The sequence below is a fragment of the Lepus europaeus genome, chromosome 20, assembly GCF_033115175.1.
Source record: "Lepus europaeus isolate LE1 chromosome 20, mLepTim1.pri, whole genome shotgun sequence".
In the NCBI taxonomy this organism is placed as follows: domain Eukaryota; kingdom Metazoa; phylum Chordata; class Mammalia; order Lagomorpha; family Leporidae; genus Lepus; species Lepus europaeus.
Genome location: NC_084846.1, coordinates 1,511,235 through 1,529,104, shown reverse-complemented (window position 1 = coordinate 1,529,104; position 17,870 = coordinate 1,511,235). Strand labels below are relative to the sequence as shown.

Below are 17,870 nucleotides of genomic sequence, written 5' to 3'. Positions count from 1 at the left end.
TCCACTTTGGGGTGACATGCCTTCTCCAGGAACAGGGCACCTGTGCCCTGCACAGCAGAGTCCTTCTCCCCAAGGATAAAGGAGGCTTCCCCACAAGGTGTCCTTCCTGCACGAAATCACTGGCACATTGTTCCTGTGCCCAGCATGTGGAAGTCCCAAGAGCAAGATCTGGGTTTGACCCATTCCCATGTCCCCAGCACCAGGCCAGGGACTGAAGCAGTGGCAGCACCGAGTGGGAAGCTGCCTCTACCTACAAGACTTCCTGGTCCCCAGGCAGGCTACCCACAGGGTGTTAGGGGCACCAAAGGGCCGTGACGTCACCTAGAGAGGTCAGAGGTCACTCATACCAGCATCTCTTGGGAAAAGCTTAGATCAGCTAGCCAGAGCCGGGAGTCCAGGTTCACGCCTCAAATGTTTATTGCTACTTCCCCAGACTGTGAAACCTTCTCCCATTCCGGGGGAAAATGCCAGAATATCAAACAGCTCCACCCCTTTGCCACCTTAAGGTGACTAGGGAGAGAGATGGGGCATATCCCAGGAGCCTTGGAGTGGGGGGTTTGGGGAGAGACAGAGGTCAGGTTAGGTCTTCAGACTGCAGCACGGGTCTCAGGCCACAAGCACCTGACAGGGCTGGACTGGGCCAAGCAGTTTTCAGCAGTGGTGGACGGGAAAAAAAAAATCTCTGGCAGTGGGTGCCAGGAGCCACCACGGTAATGCAGTACCTGGCGCCCCGTGGGCGTGGCTCCGGGGCACTGGGCGGAGTCAGCAGCTGCGCCTCTTCTCACAAATCCAGTTATCTCTCGTATTCCCACAGGGGGCGTCATTCCACAGCCCGGAATCCAGCATCATGATGCAGTCCTCCTGGCCCCTGGAGTCATTGGGCTCCCCAGTGTTCCAGTGGCTGTGGGGGTTAGACAGGGTGTTGCCGGAGCTCTAGGCGGTGGGTGGACCCGGGATCCGACCCTCTGAGCCCTACCTGCAGTACCCAGCTGACGGCCAGAATTTAACCCCAGACCGTTCCTGGGAACGAAATGACCATGCCTACGACTCCAGCCTCGCATCAAGCAGTTCCTGAAATCGGCCAAAGCTCTTCCCCTAGAGTCTCACCCGTCCCCCTCCACAGTTGTCAGCTGGAAGCGGTCCCTCACCTGAAGCTGAGCGGGACTCCGTCCACCCACTGGTAGCCTTCAATCCTGCCCCGCTGACGCACGGCCCGCAGGCCCAGCCAGTAACCGTACTTGTGTCGCAAATTCCGGCTCAGGAAGCCCTGGAAGGCAAGCCCAGGAAGCAGAGCCTGGAGACTCGGCCTCGCCCACTCACGTGAACCTGCTCTGCCCACTCATGTGGCCCCACCCCACCCATTCACCTGCCTAAACCCCACTAGTGCCAGCCCCGCCCAATCACGTAGCCCCACCCACCCACTCAATCGGTCCCACCTACTCACGTGCCACCCCGCCCACTCACGTGGCCCCGCCTTACCCACACCTGTGGTCCCGCCCCACCCACTCACATGCCCACGCGGGCCACGCCCCCTCGCGAGACCGCCCTCAGCCCCAGGAGAAGCCCCAGCAGCGCACCTGCTCCTCCAGGCCCCCAACAATGGCCAGGTGCCCACTGACAAGTGCGCACTGCTGCTGCGCCTGCTCCCACGTGTCCGACTTCTCGGAGAAAAAGTAGCAGGAGCCCTCGAAGAGGAGCCACTTGTCGGGACATGGCTCGCAGGAGCCTGCGGGGTGGCCACGGTCAGAGAGGCGGTTTGCTCCAGGGTAGTGTGTACCGCGAGGATGGGCGCAGAGCCGCAGCAGAGACCTGGGAACCCAGCGCCCCACCCCCACCGGCAGGGCCCCCCTGGCTTCCTCCCCTGCCTGCTCACCGTTCTGGACCTTGGCGTTGTCCAGTGCGCGGTACAGCTCACTGCGGATGTCCTCGCGGTCCCTGCTCGCTTTAGCCACGTCCTGCGTCACTGCAGAGTCAAGGCCATGGGGATTAGGGCTAGGGGCAGCGGCAAGCAGGGGCAAAGGTCCGAATCCCTGTCCAGGGTTAAGAATAGCTCTTAGGGGTGGATGTCTGGCCCAGCATTCGAACCACTTGTTGGCTTGCCCACATCCTATGTCTGAGCTCAGGTTTGACTGAACTCTGCTTCTGGCTTCTGGCCAGCTTCTGACTAAAGCACACCCAGGAGGCAGCAGGCTGAAAGAGGGGGGCCCCTGCCATCCCGGGGTAGACCTGGATGGAGTTCCTGGCTCCTGGTTCCAGCTCAGGCCCAGCCCTGGCTGAGGTGGGCATTTGAGGGTTAAACCAGCAGATGGAAGAGCATTCTCTCTCTCTCTCTCCTCTCAACAACAACAAAAGCACAGGGAACAGGTGTTTGGCGCACTGGTTAATTCTCTGCCTGGGATGCCTGTATTCCCATATCAGAGTGCCTGGGTTTGAATCTCGGCTCTGCTCCTGAATCCAGCTCCCTGCTGATGCACACTCTGGGAGAAAGCAGGTGATGACTCAAGTGTTTGGATCCCTGCCACCCACATGGGAGACCTGCATGGAGTTCCAGGCTCCTGGCTTCAGCCTGGCCCAGTCTCAGCTACAGTATTTAGGGAGTGAACCAGGTGTCTGTGTTTAAAAAAAAAAAAAAATGACATTTAGGGTCCAGGTATGGCTGGCTGGAGTTAGGAGTGACAGCCAAGGTCAGTATTCAGTGGTAGGGTCAGGGACCCAGCCTTCACCAGGGCTCAGGGGTCGGGGTCTGGACACACGGCCCTCACCGCGGGTGGTCAGTTCTTTCAGGGCGCTCTCTAGTTCCAACAGCTTGGCCTGCGTAGCCGCCTGCTCCACGACCGCCTTCTGCAGCTGAGCCTTGCTTTCCTTGCCTAGGAAGGACGTGGGAGGGGGAGGAGAGAGGGGAAGGCCAAGGCTGGGAGCCCGACTTCTGAGACCAGCCCGCCCCGCCCCCATGCGCCTCTTCACTCCCGGCAGCAAACGGCGCCCCCCGGCTCACAGCAGCTCCCGCAGGCTCCGACCTCCTTCTTCAAGGTACCCAGCGCCGTCGCGTGCTTGGAGGCTGCAAAGACCCCAGCCCCACGCACTCGCTGGGTCATCCTTCCCCGCCCTGGGGACCGTGGGGATCCCCACCCCGCCCCACCCTGTGCCGCCCCGACCACCGCCCGGCCCCGGGTGCCGCGGTTCGGCACGCACCGTTTGTACTCAGCGCGTCCTGGTGCAGGAGTAGCGCCTCCCGCTCGCTGGAGGCTGCGGAGAGAGGAGCTTGCAGGAGCGCGGCCCGGGGGGAGGGGGGGTGCAGAGGGAGGGGGCCGTGGACCCTCCTCTGGCCCTCCCCCGCTCCCCTGTCCCGGGACCCAGAGAAAGAGGCACTAGGTGGGGCTCCATGCCAGGGGGTACAGGGGCCCGAGAGGGCCATACTGTTCTGGCGCACTCACACTGAGGTCCGCACGCCTACCACAGAAGGCCCAGGCACAACCTCTACTAAGGGGTCACTCACCCTCGGACAAGAGGACACTCAGGACGAGCGCCCACAGAACTGTGGCCACCAAGACAGCCAAAGCCAGGAAGAAGATTCTATGTCTCCAGGATGTCCAGCGTCCCCAGTGCCCTGGGAGGACAGAAATGGACTCCTGGGTCCCCTCTCCAGCCTCTAGGGGGACAGAACCCTGGGCACTTGGTCTCCCAGGAAACGGAGGTTCAGAGAGGGTGAGGGACCTGCCTAGGATCACACAGCCATCACATGGCAGAGTTGGAATTTGGAGGCAGGTGCAGCTGGTTCCGGGGCACCCAATACCTGGATGCCTTTTGCCTTCCCCTCCCCCTCCCCCATCAAACCTGTGACACCGCGGGCAGGGAGAGACCCAAGGCAGAGATTCTTACCCCCGGACACATCCTCAGACATGCCGTCCCACTTGCTGTACCGGGAGGTGTCCATAGCAATGCACAGGCCCTGCCTGGTACAGAGATACTAATTTAGCCCCTACTCCTCCCTGACCCCACCCACTCTCCCTTCCTTCCTATTTCCTTAGCCTAATTCTCGGCAGTACGAGCTGACCAATCATAGCACCAGGCCCTAGAAGGGCTGGGAAAGGGGGTGGGAGGTGGAGGGGACGGTCCCAGCCTTCCCGTCCTGGGAGTGGCAGCTATACCCTTTAGGTGGTCGCTGGGGGCCTCTCTTTGGAGTTTGGGCCTTATTTCCTGTGGACATGGGGTTGGCTTCCAGCTGAGAGGCATGTGCAGAACCCAGCCACGTTCTAACACCTGCTGGGTCCCAAGAAAGTCCCCTCCCCCAAACCAGCTCAGCTTCCCTTCTTCAGTGCTCCTGCAGCTGCCTGGCAGGGGCGGGATCTTCCGGCCAGAGAGGAGCAGACACTTGTTGGGGGTGACCAGCATGGCTGTTGGACACCAGGACTGGGTGGAGGGGGCGTAGGTAGCTTCTAGAAGCTTCAGTTTTCTGTGACATGAAAAAGGGGACAAAGGGACACTGTGATAAAGAAACGAGGTGGAGCCGGCACTGTGGCACAGCGGCATCCCATATGGGCACCGGTTCTAGTCCCGGCTGCTCCTCTTCCGATCCAGCTCTCTGCTTTGGCCTGGGAAAGCAGTACAAGATGGGCCAGGTCCTTGGGCTCCTGCACCCACGTGGGAGACCAGGAGGAAGCTCCTGGCCCCTGGCTCTGGATCGGCGCACCTCCGGCCATTGCTGCCATCTGGGGAATGAACCATCGGATGAAGACCTCTCTCTCTGCCTCTCCTCCCTCTGTGTAACTCTGACTTTCAAATAAATAAATAAATCTTTATAAAAAAAAGATAAACGAGGTTATGCTCATCCAACCTTGCACGATCTTAGGCACATAAAAAACAACATTCATACATTCTCTTGACCAGTAAGATAACAAAAATATCATAGAAAAAATGGAATGAAAAGAGAGGTTTTAGGGGGTGCAAGAGAATATTAAAATCCTTACAGAGTTGGTTCCCAATATGCCTTTTCCATCAATGTTTTCTTAAAGATTTATTTGTTTATTTGAAAGGCAGTTACAGAACAAGAGCGACAGAGAGGAGAGATCTTCCATCCACTGGTTCACTCCTCAAATGGTTGTAATGGGCCAAGTGAAGCCAGGAAACAGGAGCTTAATCTGGGTCTCCCAAGTGGGTACAGGGGCCCAAGCACTTGGGCCATCTTCCACTGCTTTCCCAGGTGCATTAGCAGGGAGCTGGATGGGAAGTGGAGCAGCGGGGACTCGAACCGGCACCCATATGGGATGTCAGTGCCACAGGCAGCGGCTTAACCCACTGTACCACAATGCCAGCCCCTCCATGAATGTTCTGAAGACCTCTAGTGAACACTGTAATATATTCTACATTGATCTGGAAACTGGTGCTACATCAATGTTCAAAATTAGCAGATTTTAACAGATTTCCTCCTCCTCATTGCCAACATTTTTGTGCCACTTGGCACTAAAGTCAAAAAGTACGTTGTCACGTGTGATGTTCTCAACCAGGGGCAATGATGCCTACCGAGGGATATTTGGAAATGTCTGGAGATGTTTGTGTTGTCAGAGATTGGAGGGAGGGAAAAAGGGGGAGGGAAGAAGGGAGGGAGAGCGAGCGAGCGAGCAAGCAAGAGGGAGCCAGTTGTACGTAGACTGTAGATTCTGCTTCAAACCCCGCAATGCGAAAGACTGCCTCCCACCCTTGGCAAGGAATAATCCAGTTCCAAATGTTCTCAGTGCCAAGAGTAAAAATGCTAATAAAGTCCAAAGGACCTCCAAAACTTTTGTGGAAAATGGAATTTAAAAATAATCTGGGGATAGGTGTTTGGTGCAGTAGTAAGACAGCGTTTGGCATGCCCACATCTGAGTCCTGGCTCCACTTCCCTTTCCAGCTCCCTGCTAATGCACACCCTGGAAGGCAGCAATGATGGCTCAAGTACTTGGATCCCTGCCACTCATGTGGGAGACACAGATTGGATTCTGGGCTCCTGGCTTCAGCCTAGCCAATTGGGGAGTGAACCATCGGATGGAAGACACCTCTCTCTCTCTCTCTCTCTCTCTCTCTCTCTCTCTCTCCTCTGCCTCTCCTCTGTGTAACTCTAACTTTCAAATAAACAAATAAATATTAAAAAAAAAAAAGAAATCCAAAGGGGGAGCTTAAAAAAGTTCATGGGAAAGGCATAGGCTGAAAAAAAAAATCAATGAATGGATTTCAGGTTTTTTGCGCCACAGTAAACTGCTCTTTTCATGGCATTTTCCAGAAACATTCTGAGGTATCCTTGCAGTGTAGTTCATAAGTCCTAAGTGCTGTGAAGAAGAAATACATGAAAGGGGGAGGAAGTCAAGTAGGATGAGTGGCGTGGCAGGGTGGTTATGGTGAGTCCCCTCTGAAACCCGTGCTGGAGTCTGTTTGTTTATTTGTTTGCTTTATCTTTTTGTGTTGAAGGGCAGAGAGATCACCCACCTGCTGGTTCACTCCCCAAGTGCCCACAACAACAGGGGGCTGGGCCAGGCTGAAGCCAGAAGCCAGGAACTCCGTCCGGGTCTCTCATGGGGGTGGCAGGGGCCCAAGCACTTGGGCCAGCTCTGCTGCCTTCCCAGGCACAGTGAGCAGGGAGCTGGATCAGAAATGGAGCAGCCGGGACTCAAAGCAGGCACTCTGACCCGGATGTGGGGATCACAAGCAGCAGTGGAACCCCAATGCCGGGTGATCCCCCACTGTGCCATCACAGGAAGGTGATGTGCAGAGGCGGGACCTCAGGGAGGTGAGTAGGACTCGACAAGGTCAAGGTCATCAGGATGGAGCCCCCATGAGTGAATCCTGGAGCCTTGGTAAGAAGAGGGAGAGACCAGAGAGATGCAGACACAGAGAGACACAGACATACAGATACACATATAGACACACAGAACATACAGAGAAACACACACAGACATGCACACACGTGTATTCCATGTGTCTCTCGCTCTGTGATTTCCTGTGCCCCCTTGCTGCACTCTCCCAGCAAGAAGCCACCACCAGAGGTGGCTGCTTGACCTTCAACCTGACAAACTGTGAGTTGAGACAGATCCTAGGTGGGTGGCATAGTTGCTCATTTTTTGTTGCTTTTGTGTGTGTGTGTGATTTTTTTAAAGATTCATTTATTTACTTGAAAGAGTTCCACAGAGAAGGAGAGGCAGAGAGAGAGAGAGAGAGAGAGAGAGAGAGAGAGGTCCTCCATCCGCTGGTTCACTCCCCAGATGGTTACAACGGCGGGAGCTGTGATGATCCAAAGCCAGGAGCTTCTTCCGGGTCTCCCATGTGGGTGCAGGGGCCCAAGCACTTGGGCCATCTTCTACTGCTTTCCCAGGCCATAGCAAAGAGCTGGATCGGAAGTGGAGCAGCCAGGACTCGAAACGGCACACACACAGGATGCTGGCACTATAGGCTGTGGCTTCACCCACCATGCCACAGTGCCGGCCCCTTGTGAATCTTGCTTACTCTTGTTCATGAGAGCTCTCATGCCTGGTCAGCTCTAACTATTAAGCAGAGAACACATGACTCACTCCATTTTTTTTAAAGCACAGTAAGTGCAGAATTGGGGAAATTAGCACTGGCCAGTTGCCTGATATTGCAGCGGCGAAGTTAAAGCTCTGGTTTGCAGTATTTCTCCAGGGCAGATATAAGACAAGGAACATGCCCTGTGGAGTAACTCCCCAGCCTCAGGAAGCAGGCTGCAAGCCCTGTGAGGCGCTGGCCAGGGCTGGATGCATTTAAAGTGGGTGGTATGGAATCCATTGACCCAGCAGATGCGGGGTGGGGCGGGGTGGGGTGGGGGAGTTCCCCAAAACACTATGCAAAAGTGGATTTTTGAATTTATTTCATTTATTTGAAAGGCAGAGCACTCTTCCATCCACTGATTCAGGCCTCCAAATGCCCACATCAGCTGGAGCTGGATAAAGCCAGGAGCTGGGAGCTCCATCCGGGTCTCCCACGTGGACGGCAGGGACTCTACTACTTGAGCCATGACTGCTGCCTCCCAGAATGCACTACAGCAGCGAGCTGCAGTCAGAAGCAAAGTCAGGACTCAAACCCAGACAGTCTGAGAGAAGCTGCAGGTGCCCCGAGGCATCTCAGCTGCTACACCTGATGCCCATCCCTGGCATTTACCCTGGCCGATCTGAAGCCAGGAGCCAGGTGCCTCCTCCTGGTCTCCCATGCGGATTCAGGGCCCAAGCACTTGGGCCATCCTCCACTGCCTTCCCGGGCCATAGCAGAGAGCTGGCCTGGAAGAGGAGCAACCGGGACAGAATCTGGCGCCCCAAGTGGGACTAGAACCCGGTGTGCCGGCGCCGCAGGCGGAGGATTAGCCTAGTGAGCCGCGGCGCCGGCTGGCATTTACTCTTAAAGTGTACATGCTAACATAGCAGCACAGGCACTGCAGTGAAGAATCAGTGGAGGGGCCGGTGCAGTAGCGGGGCCGGTAAAGCCGCCGCAGGTAAAGCTGCCGCCTGCAGTGCCCACATCCCATAAGGGTGCCAGCTCTAGTCCCAGCTGCTCCATTTCTGATCCAGCTCTCTGCTGTGGCCTGGGAAAGAAGTAGAAGATGGTCCAGGTCCTTGGGCCCCTGTACCCATGTGGGAGACCCAGAGGAAGCTCCTGGCTCCTGGCTTCAGTTCAATGCAGCTCTGGCTGCTGTGGCCATCTGGGGAGTGAACCAGCGGATGGAAGACCTCTCTCTGTGTAACTCTTTCAAATAAATAATAAACAAATCTTAAAAAAAAAAAAACCCACATGGGAGACCTGGATTGAGTTCCTGGCTCTGGGCTTTGGCCTGGTCCATCTCTGGTGCCCCCAGCACTTTGGGAGTGGGCCAGCAAATAGAATCAATCCATCAATCTCTCTCTCTCTCTCTCTCTGCTTCTGAAATAATGTCTTAATTTTTTTTTAAGATTTATGTATTTTAGCCGGCGCCGTGGCTTAACAGGCTAATCCTCCGCCTTGCGGCGCCGGCACACCGGGTTCTAGTCCCGGTTAGGGTGCCGGATTCTATCCCAGTTGCCCCTCTTCCAGGCCAGCTCTCTGCTGTGGCCCAGGAAGGCAGTGGAGGATGGCCCAAGTGCTTGGGCCCTGCACCCCATGGGAGACCAGGAGAAGCACCTGGCTCCTGGCTACAGATCAGCGCGGTGTGCCGGCCGCAGCGGCCATTGGGGGGTGAACCAACGGCAAAAGGAAGACCTTTCTCTCTGTCTCTCTCTCTCTCACTATCCACTCTGCCTGTCAAAAAAAAAAAAGATTTATGTATTTTGAAAATAAGAATTGCAGAGAGAGAAGAGAGACAGAAAGAGGGAGAAAGAGAGAGCAAGAGAGAGAGAAAGAGGGGGAGAGATAGAGGGGGAGAGAAAAAGAGAATCTTGCATCCACTGGTTCACTCCCCAAGTGGCTGCAATAGCCAGCACTGGACCATGCCAAAGCCAGGAGCCAGGAGCTTCAGTTAGGTCTCCCACAGGGGTTCAAAAACTTGGGCCGTCACCCACTGTAGCTGGATGGGAAGTGGAGCGGCCGGGACATGAACTGACACTGCTATACGATGCAGCTGTCCCAAGCAGCAGCTCAACCTCCTGTCTCACAATACCCACCCCTTATTCTCAAATTTATGTGAAAGAGTATATATGTTATGAATTGTCAGTTTTTAAAAAAAGATTTATTTGTTTAGTTGAAAAGCAAAGTTACGGAGAGGCAGAGGCAAAGCCAGAGAGAGAGGTCTTCCATCCGCTGGTTCACTCCCCAGATGGCTGCGATAGCTGGAGCTGGGTCGATCCAAAGCCAGGAGTCAGGAGCTTCCTCCTGGTCTCCCACGCAGGTGCAGGGGCCCAAGCACTTGGGCCATCTTCCACTGCTCTCCCAGGCCACAGCAGGGAGCTGGATTGGAAGTGGAGCAGCCAGGACTCATAGTTGGGATGCCAGCACTGCAGGCAGCAGCTTCACCTGCTATGCCACACGACCAACCCCTGTCAAGCAGTTTTGAGGGGAAAAAAAAATCAATATAGGGAGAACCCTCCCATCACATAGTAAATGAAATTATAGTAAAACATGAACTGAAACTTAAACGAAGGAATTGAGAGCAGAGTGTGGTGCCGGTGAAAGTGGAGGCAAGCAAACTGAAGAGAAAGTCCCTGCCACGACCAGGTTATAGCCACCTGATGTTGGGAAAACTGACTCACACGATGGAGAGAAAAATAAGTCGGACCCTTCCTGACACCATGCTCATGGAGTTGGGCTTGGGATGGATCATGGAGAGAAAGGTGGGAGGCAAAACTGTTAGGCTCATGGAAGAAAATGTAGACAAATATCTCTGTGGCCCACGGTTGTAGGCAAACTTGTAGAGGTTGATCCCAACACAAAAGAGAAGAAAATAGGCATTTGGCTGTATCAAAATGATGACTGTCAAGCCAAGGACATTATAGATACAATTAACACGTAGGTAGCAGACTGGACGGAGGTGCTTGCCATGTCTATAATGAAAAAGTGACTCTCTGTTTCTTTCTCACTCTCTGCCTCTCTGTGTAACTCTGACTTTCAAATAAATAAATCAATCTTAATAAAGGTCCATGGCATAGCAGGTAAAGCTGCTGTCTGCAGTGCTGGCATTCCATATGGGCGCTGGTTCGAGTCTCGGCTGCTCCACTTCCAATCCAGCTCTCTGCTATGGCCTAGGAAAGCAGAAGATGGCCCAAGTCCTTGGGCCACTGTACCCGTGTGGGACACCTGGAAGAAGTTCCTGGCTCCTGGCTTCAGATCAGCACAGTTCCTGCCACTGCAGCCAACTGGGGAGCAAACCAGCAGATGGAAGACCCCCCCGCCTCAGTGTAACTCTAACTTTCAAATAAATAAATAAATCTTTTTTAAAAAAGTGAATGATTTCTAGGATATCAACAGTACTTCTGCAGGACCAGCTGTTTGTCACCACAGTTGGGACAACGCTAGGGACGCCCATGTCCCATATCAGAGGGCCTGGGTTCAAGTCCTGGCTCCCGCTCCTGACCCCAGCTCCCTGCTGGTGCACACCCTGGGGGGCAGCAGTGAGGGCTCAAGTGCTTAGGTCCCTGCCACCCACAGGGGAGACCCGGATGGAGTTCAGTTCAGGCTGCTGTGGTCATTTGGGGAGTCAATCAGAAGATAGAACACATCTCTCCCTCCTCTCTCTCTCCCCCTCTGCCTTTCAAATAAATATTTCTGTCCCCATAAAAACAACACAAAAAAACAACAGAAAAATAGGTCAACAGTAAGAAAAAAGCCAACTGATTAGTAATTCTACAAAAAGTAATGAGATTCCACCCTCTATGGATTCAAATGCAAATATTCAAAAGCAGACTGTCCCTTGTTGAGGCCTGCTCACAGCCAGATGAGGGTGCTATTTAGTCCAGTGTTTTTTCTTTTTTCTATTAAAGATTTATTTATTTATTTGGAAGTCAGAGTTACACAGAGAGAGGAGAGGCAGAGAAAGAGAGAGAAGTCTTCCATCCAATGGTTCACTTCCCCCAATTGGCTGCAATGGCCAGAGCTGTGCTGATCCGAAGCCAGGAGCCAGGAGCTTCCTCTGAGTCTCCCACGCAGGTGCAGTGGCCCAAGGACTTGGGCCATCTTCCACTGTTTTCCCAGGCCACAGCGGAGAGCTGGATGGGAAGTGGAGCAGTTGGGTCTCGAACTGGTGCCCATATGGGATGCCGGCGCTTCAGGCCAGGGTGTTAACCACTGTGCCATAGTGCTGGCCCCTCTTTCTTTTTTAAGATTTATTTATTTATTTGAAAGGCAGAGTTACAGAGAGGCAGAGGCAAAGAGAAAGAGAGAGAGAGAGAGAGAGATCTTCCATCCGCTGGTTCACTTCCCAGATGGCCACAACAGTCCGAGCTGTGCTGATCTGAAGCTAGGAGCCAGGAGCTTCTTCCGGGTCTCCCACGCCAGTGCAGGGGCCCAAGCACTCGAGCCATCTTCCACTGCTTTCCCAGGCCACAGCAGGGAGCTGGATCGGAAGTGGAGCAGCCAGGACTCGAACCAGAGTCCATATGGGATGCTGGCACTGCAGGCGGCTGGACCAGTGTTTTCTGAAATATGTATGCAGCTAGGTAGTGAAATGAGGATCCCCTATCTTGAACACAGATACATTGTCAAGCCTCCCAGACTGGAAGGATGTTCACCACAGTGTTGTTTATTGCAGCAGAGTAAAGCAAACCAGTATGCAAAACTTGGAGTGGACACATTTTGAAACAAATGAGTCCTAAGCTGTAACATGCTGGAGTCGGCGCCGGCACCCCGGGTTCTAGTCCCGGTCGGGGTGCCGGATTCTATCCCGGTGGCCCCTCTTCCAGGCCAGCTCTCTGCTATGGCCCGGGAAGGCAGTGGAGGATGGCCCAAGTCCTTGGGCCCTGCACCTGCATGGGAGACCAGGAGAAGCACCTGGCTCCTGGCTTCGGATCAGCGAGATGCGCCGGCCACAGCGGCCATTGGAGGGTGAACCAACGGCAAAAGGAAAACCTTTCTCTCTCTCTCTCACTATCCACTCTGCCTGTCAAAAAAAAAGAAAGAAAGAAAAAAGAAATGAGTTGAGTGGAGTCTGTACTGTGGTGCGGTGGGCTAAGCCTCTGCCTGTAGTGCCAGCATCCCACATGGGCACCAGTTTCTGTCCTGATTGCTCCTCTTCCAATCCAGCTCTCTGCTGTGTCCTCAGGAAAGCAGTAGAAGACCCCCAAGTGCTTGGGCCCCTGCACCCATGTGGGAGACCCAGAAGCTCCTGGCTTTAGCCTGGCCCAGCTCCAACCATTGTGGCTCTTTGGGAAGTGAGCCAGCAGATGGAAGACCTTTCTGCCCATCTCTCTTTCTCTCTCTAACTCTATCTCTCAAATAAATAAATATATTTTTTAAAAAAGTTGAAAAGCAGATAAGCATACACACCCAACGATGCAAATACAACGCCTCAAGCGTTGTATCAGACCCATCGGGGCCATGTCCAGGGCACAGAGGCAGGAGGACTGTTAAAGGCCAGCAGTGCTCGAAGGACAAGGCACGGTGGGGAAGAGTCATTTTCCCCAAAATGCGATGACCTGGGTCAGCTTCCCGAAAGCACTTTTCCGAGATGTGAGCCCCCTCTCAGCCTCTTCATCAGAAACGGGCTCTGCGTCCACAGGTGCTAGCCGCTGACTTGGCAGGAGGACTCGGCTGTGGGCAGAACTTTCTGGCAGACCACACCCTGAGCTGCGCTTCGAAAGAGGAAATTCGAAAATGAGAATTGCACAATTCCGACCGCAGCCATCAGAATGTATTCTAGGGAAAGAAGATACAGGAAACTGATTCATCTGCCCACATGGGGAACAGGGGAGACTGAATTCATTCAGGGGGATCCCGTGGGGGCCGGGCACCGGAGCAGGGCCTTCAAGGCACACACGGACAGTGTTGGCAGAGGAGACGGCACCCGGCACAGCCCCGGCAGAAAGCAAGGATGCCAAAAAGGGCAACCCTACAGCCGGAACCACCTTGGAGAGCCAGGGTGGAGCTGTCCAGCTCAGGCAGGTATTCGGAAGGCTGCCCATGCCCTGTCCTGCACCCAAAACCTGCTACAGGGGAATGGAAGTCCCGGGTACGAGGCTGGCCACCGACCACTCACCTTCAGCCTTGGTGCAGGACTGGGAAACGGGGCTGATTGTTGAGGGGCGAGAGTGAGTGAGTGAGAAGGCGATGAGGCTGGGAAGGCTGGGAGGCCATGACAACCACAGGTACCTAACTGAGCCTGGAGGACCTGGGAGGGCTTCCTGGAGGAGGTGGTACGTGGAGAAGGAGGCAGAACAATTCTAGAGGAGATGAGTGAGTGAAAGAACGCCCCATAGGACATGCAAGGACTGTGTAGAGAGGGGACAGAATTCTCGGGAGAAGCGAGACGAGTGCGATACTCTGGGGCTGGGGCGTCAGCTAGGGCAGGGTCACACCATGGGCGCAATGGCTAGGATGTGGGTTCTTCCCTCCAAGACTCAGGTTGGAATGAGGGACAGGCATCTGGCGTGGTGGTTAAGACTCCTACATCGCACATCACATGTCCCCTCTCTGCTCTCAATTCCAGCTTCCGGCTCATGCTGACCCTGGGAGGCAGCAGTGATGCCTCAAGTACTTGGGGTCCTGCCACCCACACGGGAGACCTGGATTGAATCCCCAGCTCCCAACTTTGGTGTCACCCACCCAGGCTGTTGTGGGCATTTGGGATGCTCCATCCGCACGGGATGGAGCTCATGCTCACTCTCTCTCCCTCTGTGAGTGTGTGTCTGTGTCTCTCTCTCTCTTTTTTTTTTTTTAAGATTTATTTATTTATTTGAAAGTCAGAGTTACACAGAGAGAGGAGAGGCAGAGAGAGAGAGAGAGGTCTTCCATCTGATGGTTCACTCACCAATTGTTTGCAATGGCTGGAGTTGCGCCAATCCAAAGCCAGGAGCCAGGAGCTTCCTCCGGGTCTCCCACACGGGTGCAGGGGCCCAAGGACTTGGGCCATCTTCTACTGCTTTCCCAGGCCACAGCAGAGAGCTGGATCAGAAGTGGAGCTGCTGGGTCTCGAACTGGCACCCATATGGGATGCCAGCACTTCAGGTCAGGGTGTCAACCCGCTGCGCCACAGTGCCAGCCCCGTCTGTGTCTCTTGATGAGATAAATCAATAAAAAGGTTAAAAGGCCTCTGCTTCCCGGTGTGATGGTGTTCCCGGGTAGTGGAGCCCTTCTCAGCTCATGAAGCCGTGGAGGGCTCCACTCTGAGGAAGGGGCTGGGGACCCTCTCTGGGGACTGCATTAGGTCTCACAGGAGAAAGCTGGGTCTCCAGCGACTGCACTAAGGACCCCAAGAACAGGTTGTTTTGGTTTTGTTTTTAGAAAAGTTTCTCCCTTTATAAAACACTAGTGATCTTTAAAATTCTTGTTTGAATGGCAGAGAGAGGGGAAGAGAGAGGCAGGCAGACTGGTTCACTCTCCAGATGCTCACAACAGCTGGGACTGGGCAGGGTCAGAGCCAGGAGCCAGGAGCCAGGAGCTCCATCCAGGTCTCCCACAAGAGTGGCAAGGACCCAAGTACTTGAGCCATCACCTGCTGTTTCCAAGGGTGGGCATAGCAGGAAGCCAGAATTGGAAGCAGGGACAGGACTCCCGCCCACACACTCTGATGGGAAAGTGGATGTCCCAGGCATCTTAACCACAGCACAAAACACCCAGCCCCCTTCCCAGCGTCCCAGCTGACTCCAGTACCATCTACCACAAGCCCCTCACCAGAAGCTAAGTGGGTACTGGTGCCTCGCTCTTGGACCGAAGGCAAAATATACCCCCTTTCTTTAGAAACTGCAGGTATCTTGTTACAGCAATGCCCGGATGGACTAAGACAAGGTGGAAGTCACAGGAGCCAGTCCCACGGTCCCCAAGGACAGGGCCACCCCTGTCTCCAGCCCCTCAGTAGGTAGGAGACTCAGGAGAACCCCTGGAACCCAGCTCAGTGCAAAAAGGATGTCATGGTTTGGTGCTTGCTCTGAATGGCACCTTTCCTTTTTTATAATGAAAGAAGTCAAGCACATTGTTATGCAGAAAGAAAAAAAAGAAGTGGATTCGTTCTACTCTGCTCTAGCAAGTTTTGACAACTGCACACATTTCAGATCCTCTTCAAATACATAAATCACAAACCAACAGGGTGCACATCCTGTGGACCCCTGTGTGGTCTTATTTCCAATTCTCCTTCTCCGAGACAGCTGTTCCCCTAAATTTGCTGGGGTTCATGTTTGGAAAATGCTTAGATTGTGCTGTACCCAGAGTTGTTTTGCACATTGGGGAGCTTTATAAAAACATGCTCACGTGGTCAATATCCTTCCTCAACTTGTTATTGTCCCTTCCAGGTTACAATGTGACATTTATCTATTCAACACATCTTTCACATGAAAAAGAAAAAGAAAAGATAAACACAACACCATGCCTACTAAACAAAAAACAGGATCCAGCTTCCTTAATTTGATAATGGGCCACTTGCAGAAACTTTAAGAAATGTTTTCCTGGCCGGCGCCATGGCTTAACAGGCTAATCTTCCGCCTTGCAGCACCGGCACACCGGGTTCTAGTCCCGGTCGGGGCGCCGGATTCTATCCCAGTTGCCCCTCTTCCAGGCCAGCTCTCTGCTATGGCCCGGGAAGGCAGTGGAGGATGGCCCAGGTCCCTGGGCCCTGCACCCACATGGGAGACCAGGAGAAGCACCTGGCTCCTGGCTTCGGATCAGCACGATGTGCCGGCCGCAGCGGCCATTGGAGGGTGAAGCAACGGCAAAAAGGAAGAACTTTCTCTCTGTCTCTCTCTCTCACTATCCATTCTGCCTGTCAAAAATAAAAATAAAAAAAAATGTTTTCCTTAATAATGACATGTGAGGGGCCAGCTCTGTGGCTCACTTGGTTAATCCTCTGCCTGTGCACTGGCATCCCATATAGGTGCCGGTTCTAGTCCCAGTTGCTCCTCTTCCAGTCCAGCTGTCTGCTGTGGCCCGGGAGGGCAGTGGAGGATGGCCCAAGTGTTTGAGCCCCTGCACCCGCGTGGGAAACCAGGAGGAAGCACCTGGCTCCTGGCTTTGGATCGGTGTAGCTCCGGCCATGGCGGTCATTTGCAGGGTGAACCAATGGAAGGAAAACCTTTTTCTCTGTTTCTCTCTCTCACTGTCTAACTCTATCTATCAAATATATATATATATGTATATATATACAAGATATGTGAAAAATATTTTTGGTAAAAATCAAGAACAACAAAATGAAGATGCCTACATGGGTGGACACTGATTTGTGTCCCCAAAAAAGGTATGTGGAGGCCAGCCCTGACCTCTGGTGCCGTAAAAGTGACCTCATTTGGAAAGATGAAGGTGTTCCAGAAAGGTCACAGAAAATGGAATTAAAAGATAATTTCACTTTGGGGCAAAAATATTTTCAGATCTATGCATGTCATAATACATATTTTTCATAAGCTGTTTTCAAAGATTCATTTATTCACTTGAAAGGCAAAGTAACAGAGAAAAAGGGAGGGGCAGGAGGGAGGAAAGCAGGGGAGGGAGGGGAAGCAGGGAGGGAGGGAAGGGGAGAGAGAGGGAGAGAGAGAGAGAGAGAGGCCGATGGAAATTTGCTGGTTCACTCTCCAAATAGCTGCAATAGCCAGGGCTGGGCCAGACTGAAGCCAGGAGCCAGGAACTCCACCCGGGTCTCCCACCTAGATGGCAGGAGCCCAGGCACTTAGGCCATCTTTCCGGGCCTTCCCGGGCACACTAGCAGAGAGCTAGATCAGAAGTGGAGCAGCCGAGACCCAAATCAGCATTCATATAGGACGCCAGCGGCTTGGGTGGCTTAGCCTGCTGCACCACAACACCAGCCCCTTTCAGGAACTCTGAAGACAGCGTGTGCACAGATTTCAGAAGTTTCCATGTAAAAATAAATGAAACTTTTATTAATTTTTTAGTTATTTACTTGAGAGGAGGAGAGGCAGAGAGATCTCCATCTCCTGGATCACTCCCCCAGATGCCCGAATGGCCAGCCAAAGCCAGGAGCTGGAGACTCAATCCAGATCTCCCACATGGATGGCAGGCACCCCAGCACCCGAGCCATCACCTCTGCCTCTTAGGGTGTGCATTCGCAGGGAGCTGGATCAGAAGCAGAGGAACCAGGCCTGGAATTCGGGCGCTCCAACATGGGATGAAGGCATCCCAAACGGCACTGAACTCCAGTGGCTGGCACTGTGGCGCAGTAGGTTAACCCTGCACCTGAGGTGCCAGCATCTCATATGGGCACCGGTTCGAGTCCTGGCTATTCCTCTTCCCATCCAGCTCTCTGCTATGGCCTGGGAAAGCAGTAGAAGATGGCT

General features: G+C 53.8%; 1 protein-coding gene across 1 annotated transcript; it reads right to left on the bottom strand.

Moving 5' to 3' along the window:
• Nucleotides 1-412: 412 nt before the first annotated feature.
• CLEC4G (C-type lectin domain family 4 member G) lies at nt 413-3,960 on the bottom strand. Its single transcript, XM_062178990.1, has 9 exons — nt 3,880-3,960; nt 3,497-3,607; nt 3,193-3,246; nt 2,996-3,058; nt 2,763-2,867; nt 1,874-1,963; nt 1,578-1,726; nt 1,149-1,267; nt 413-901 (listed from the first exon to the last, which is right to left on the bottom strand). The coding sequence occupies exons 1-9, from the start codon at nt 3,932-3,934 to the stop codon at nt 763-765; spliced, it is 885 nt and encodes a 294-aa protein (XP_062034974.1). The 5' UTR covers nt 3,935-3,960; the 3' UTR covers nt 413-762.
• Between the last annotated feature and the right edge of the window lie 13,910 nt (nt 3,961-17,870).

What these genes read in the sequence shown, in the direction of transcription:
- CLEC4G (XM_062178990.1), bottom strand. Translation starts at nt 3,934, where the DNA reads ATGGACACCTCCCGGTACAGCAAGTGGGACGGCATGTCTGAGGATGTG. An exon ending in GTCTGAGGATGTGTCCGGGG is followed by an intron (nt 3,608 to 3,879) that starts GTAAGAATCTCT and finishes CTGTCCTCCCAG; the next exon opens with GGCACTGGGGACGCTGGACA. An exon ending in GGAGTCCCGCTCAGCTTCAG is followed by an intron (nt 902 to 1,148) that starts GTGAGGGACCGC and finishes TAACCCCCACAG; the next exon opens with CCACTGGAACACTGGGGAGC.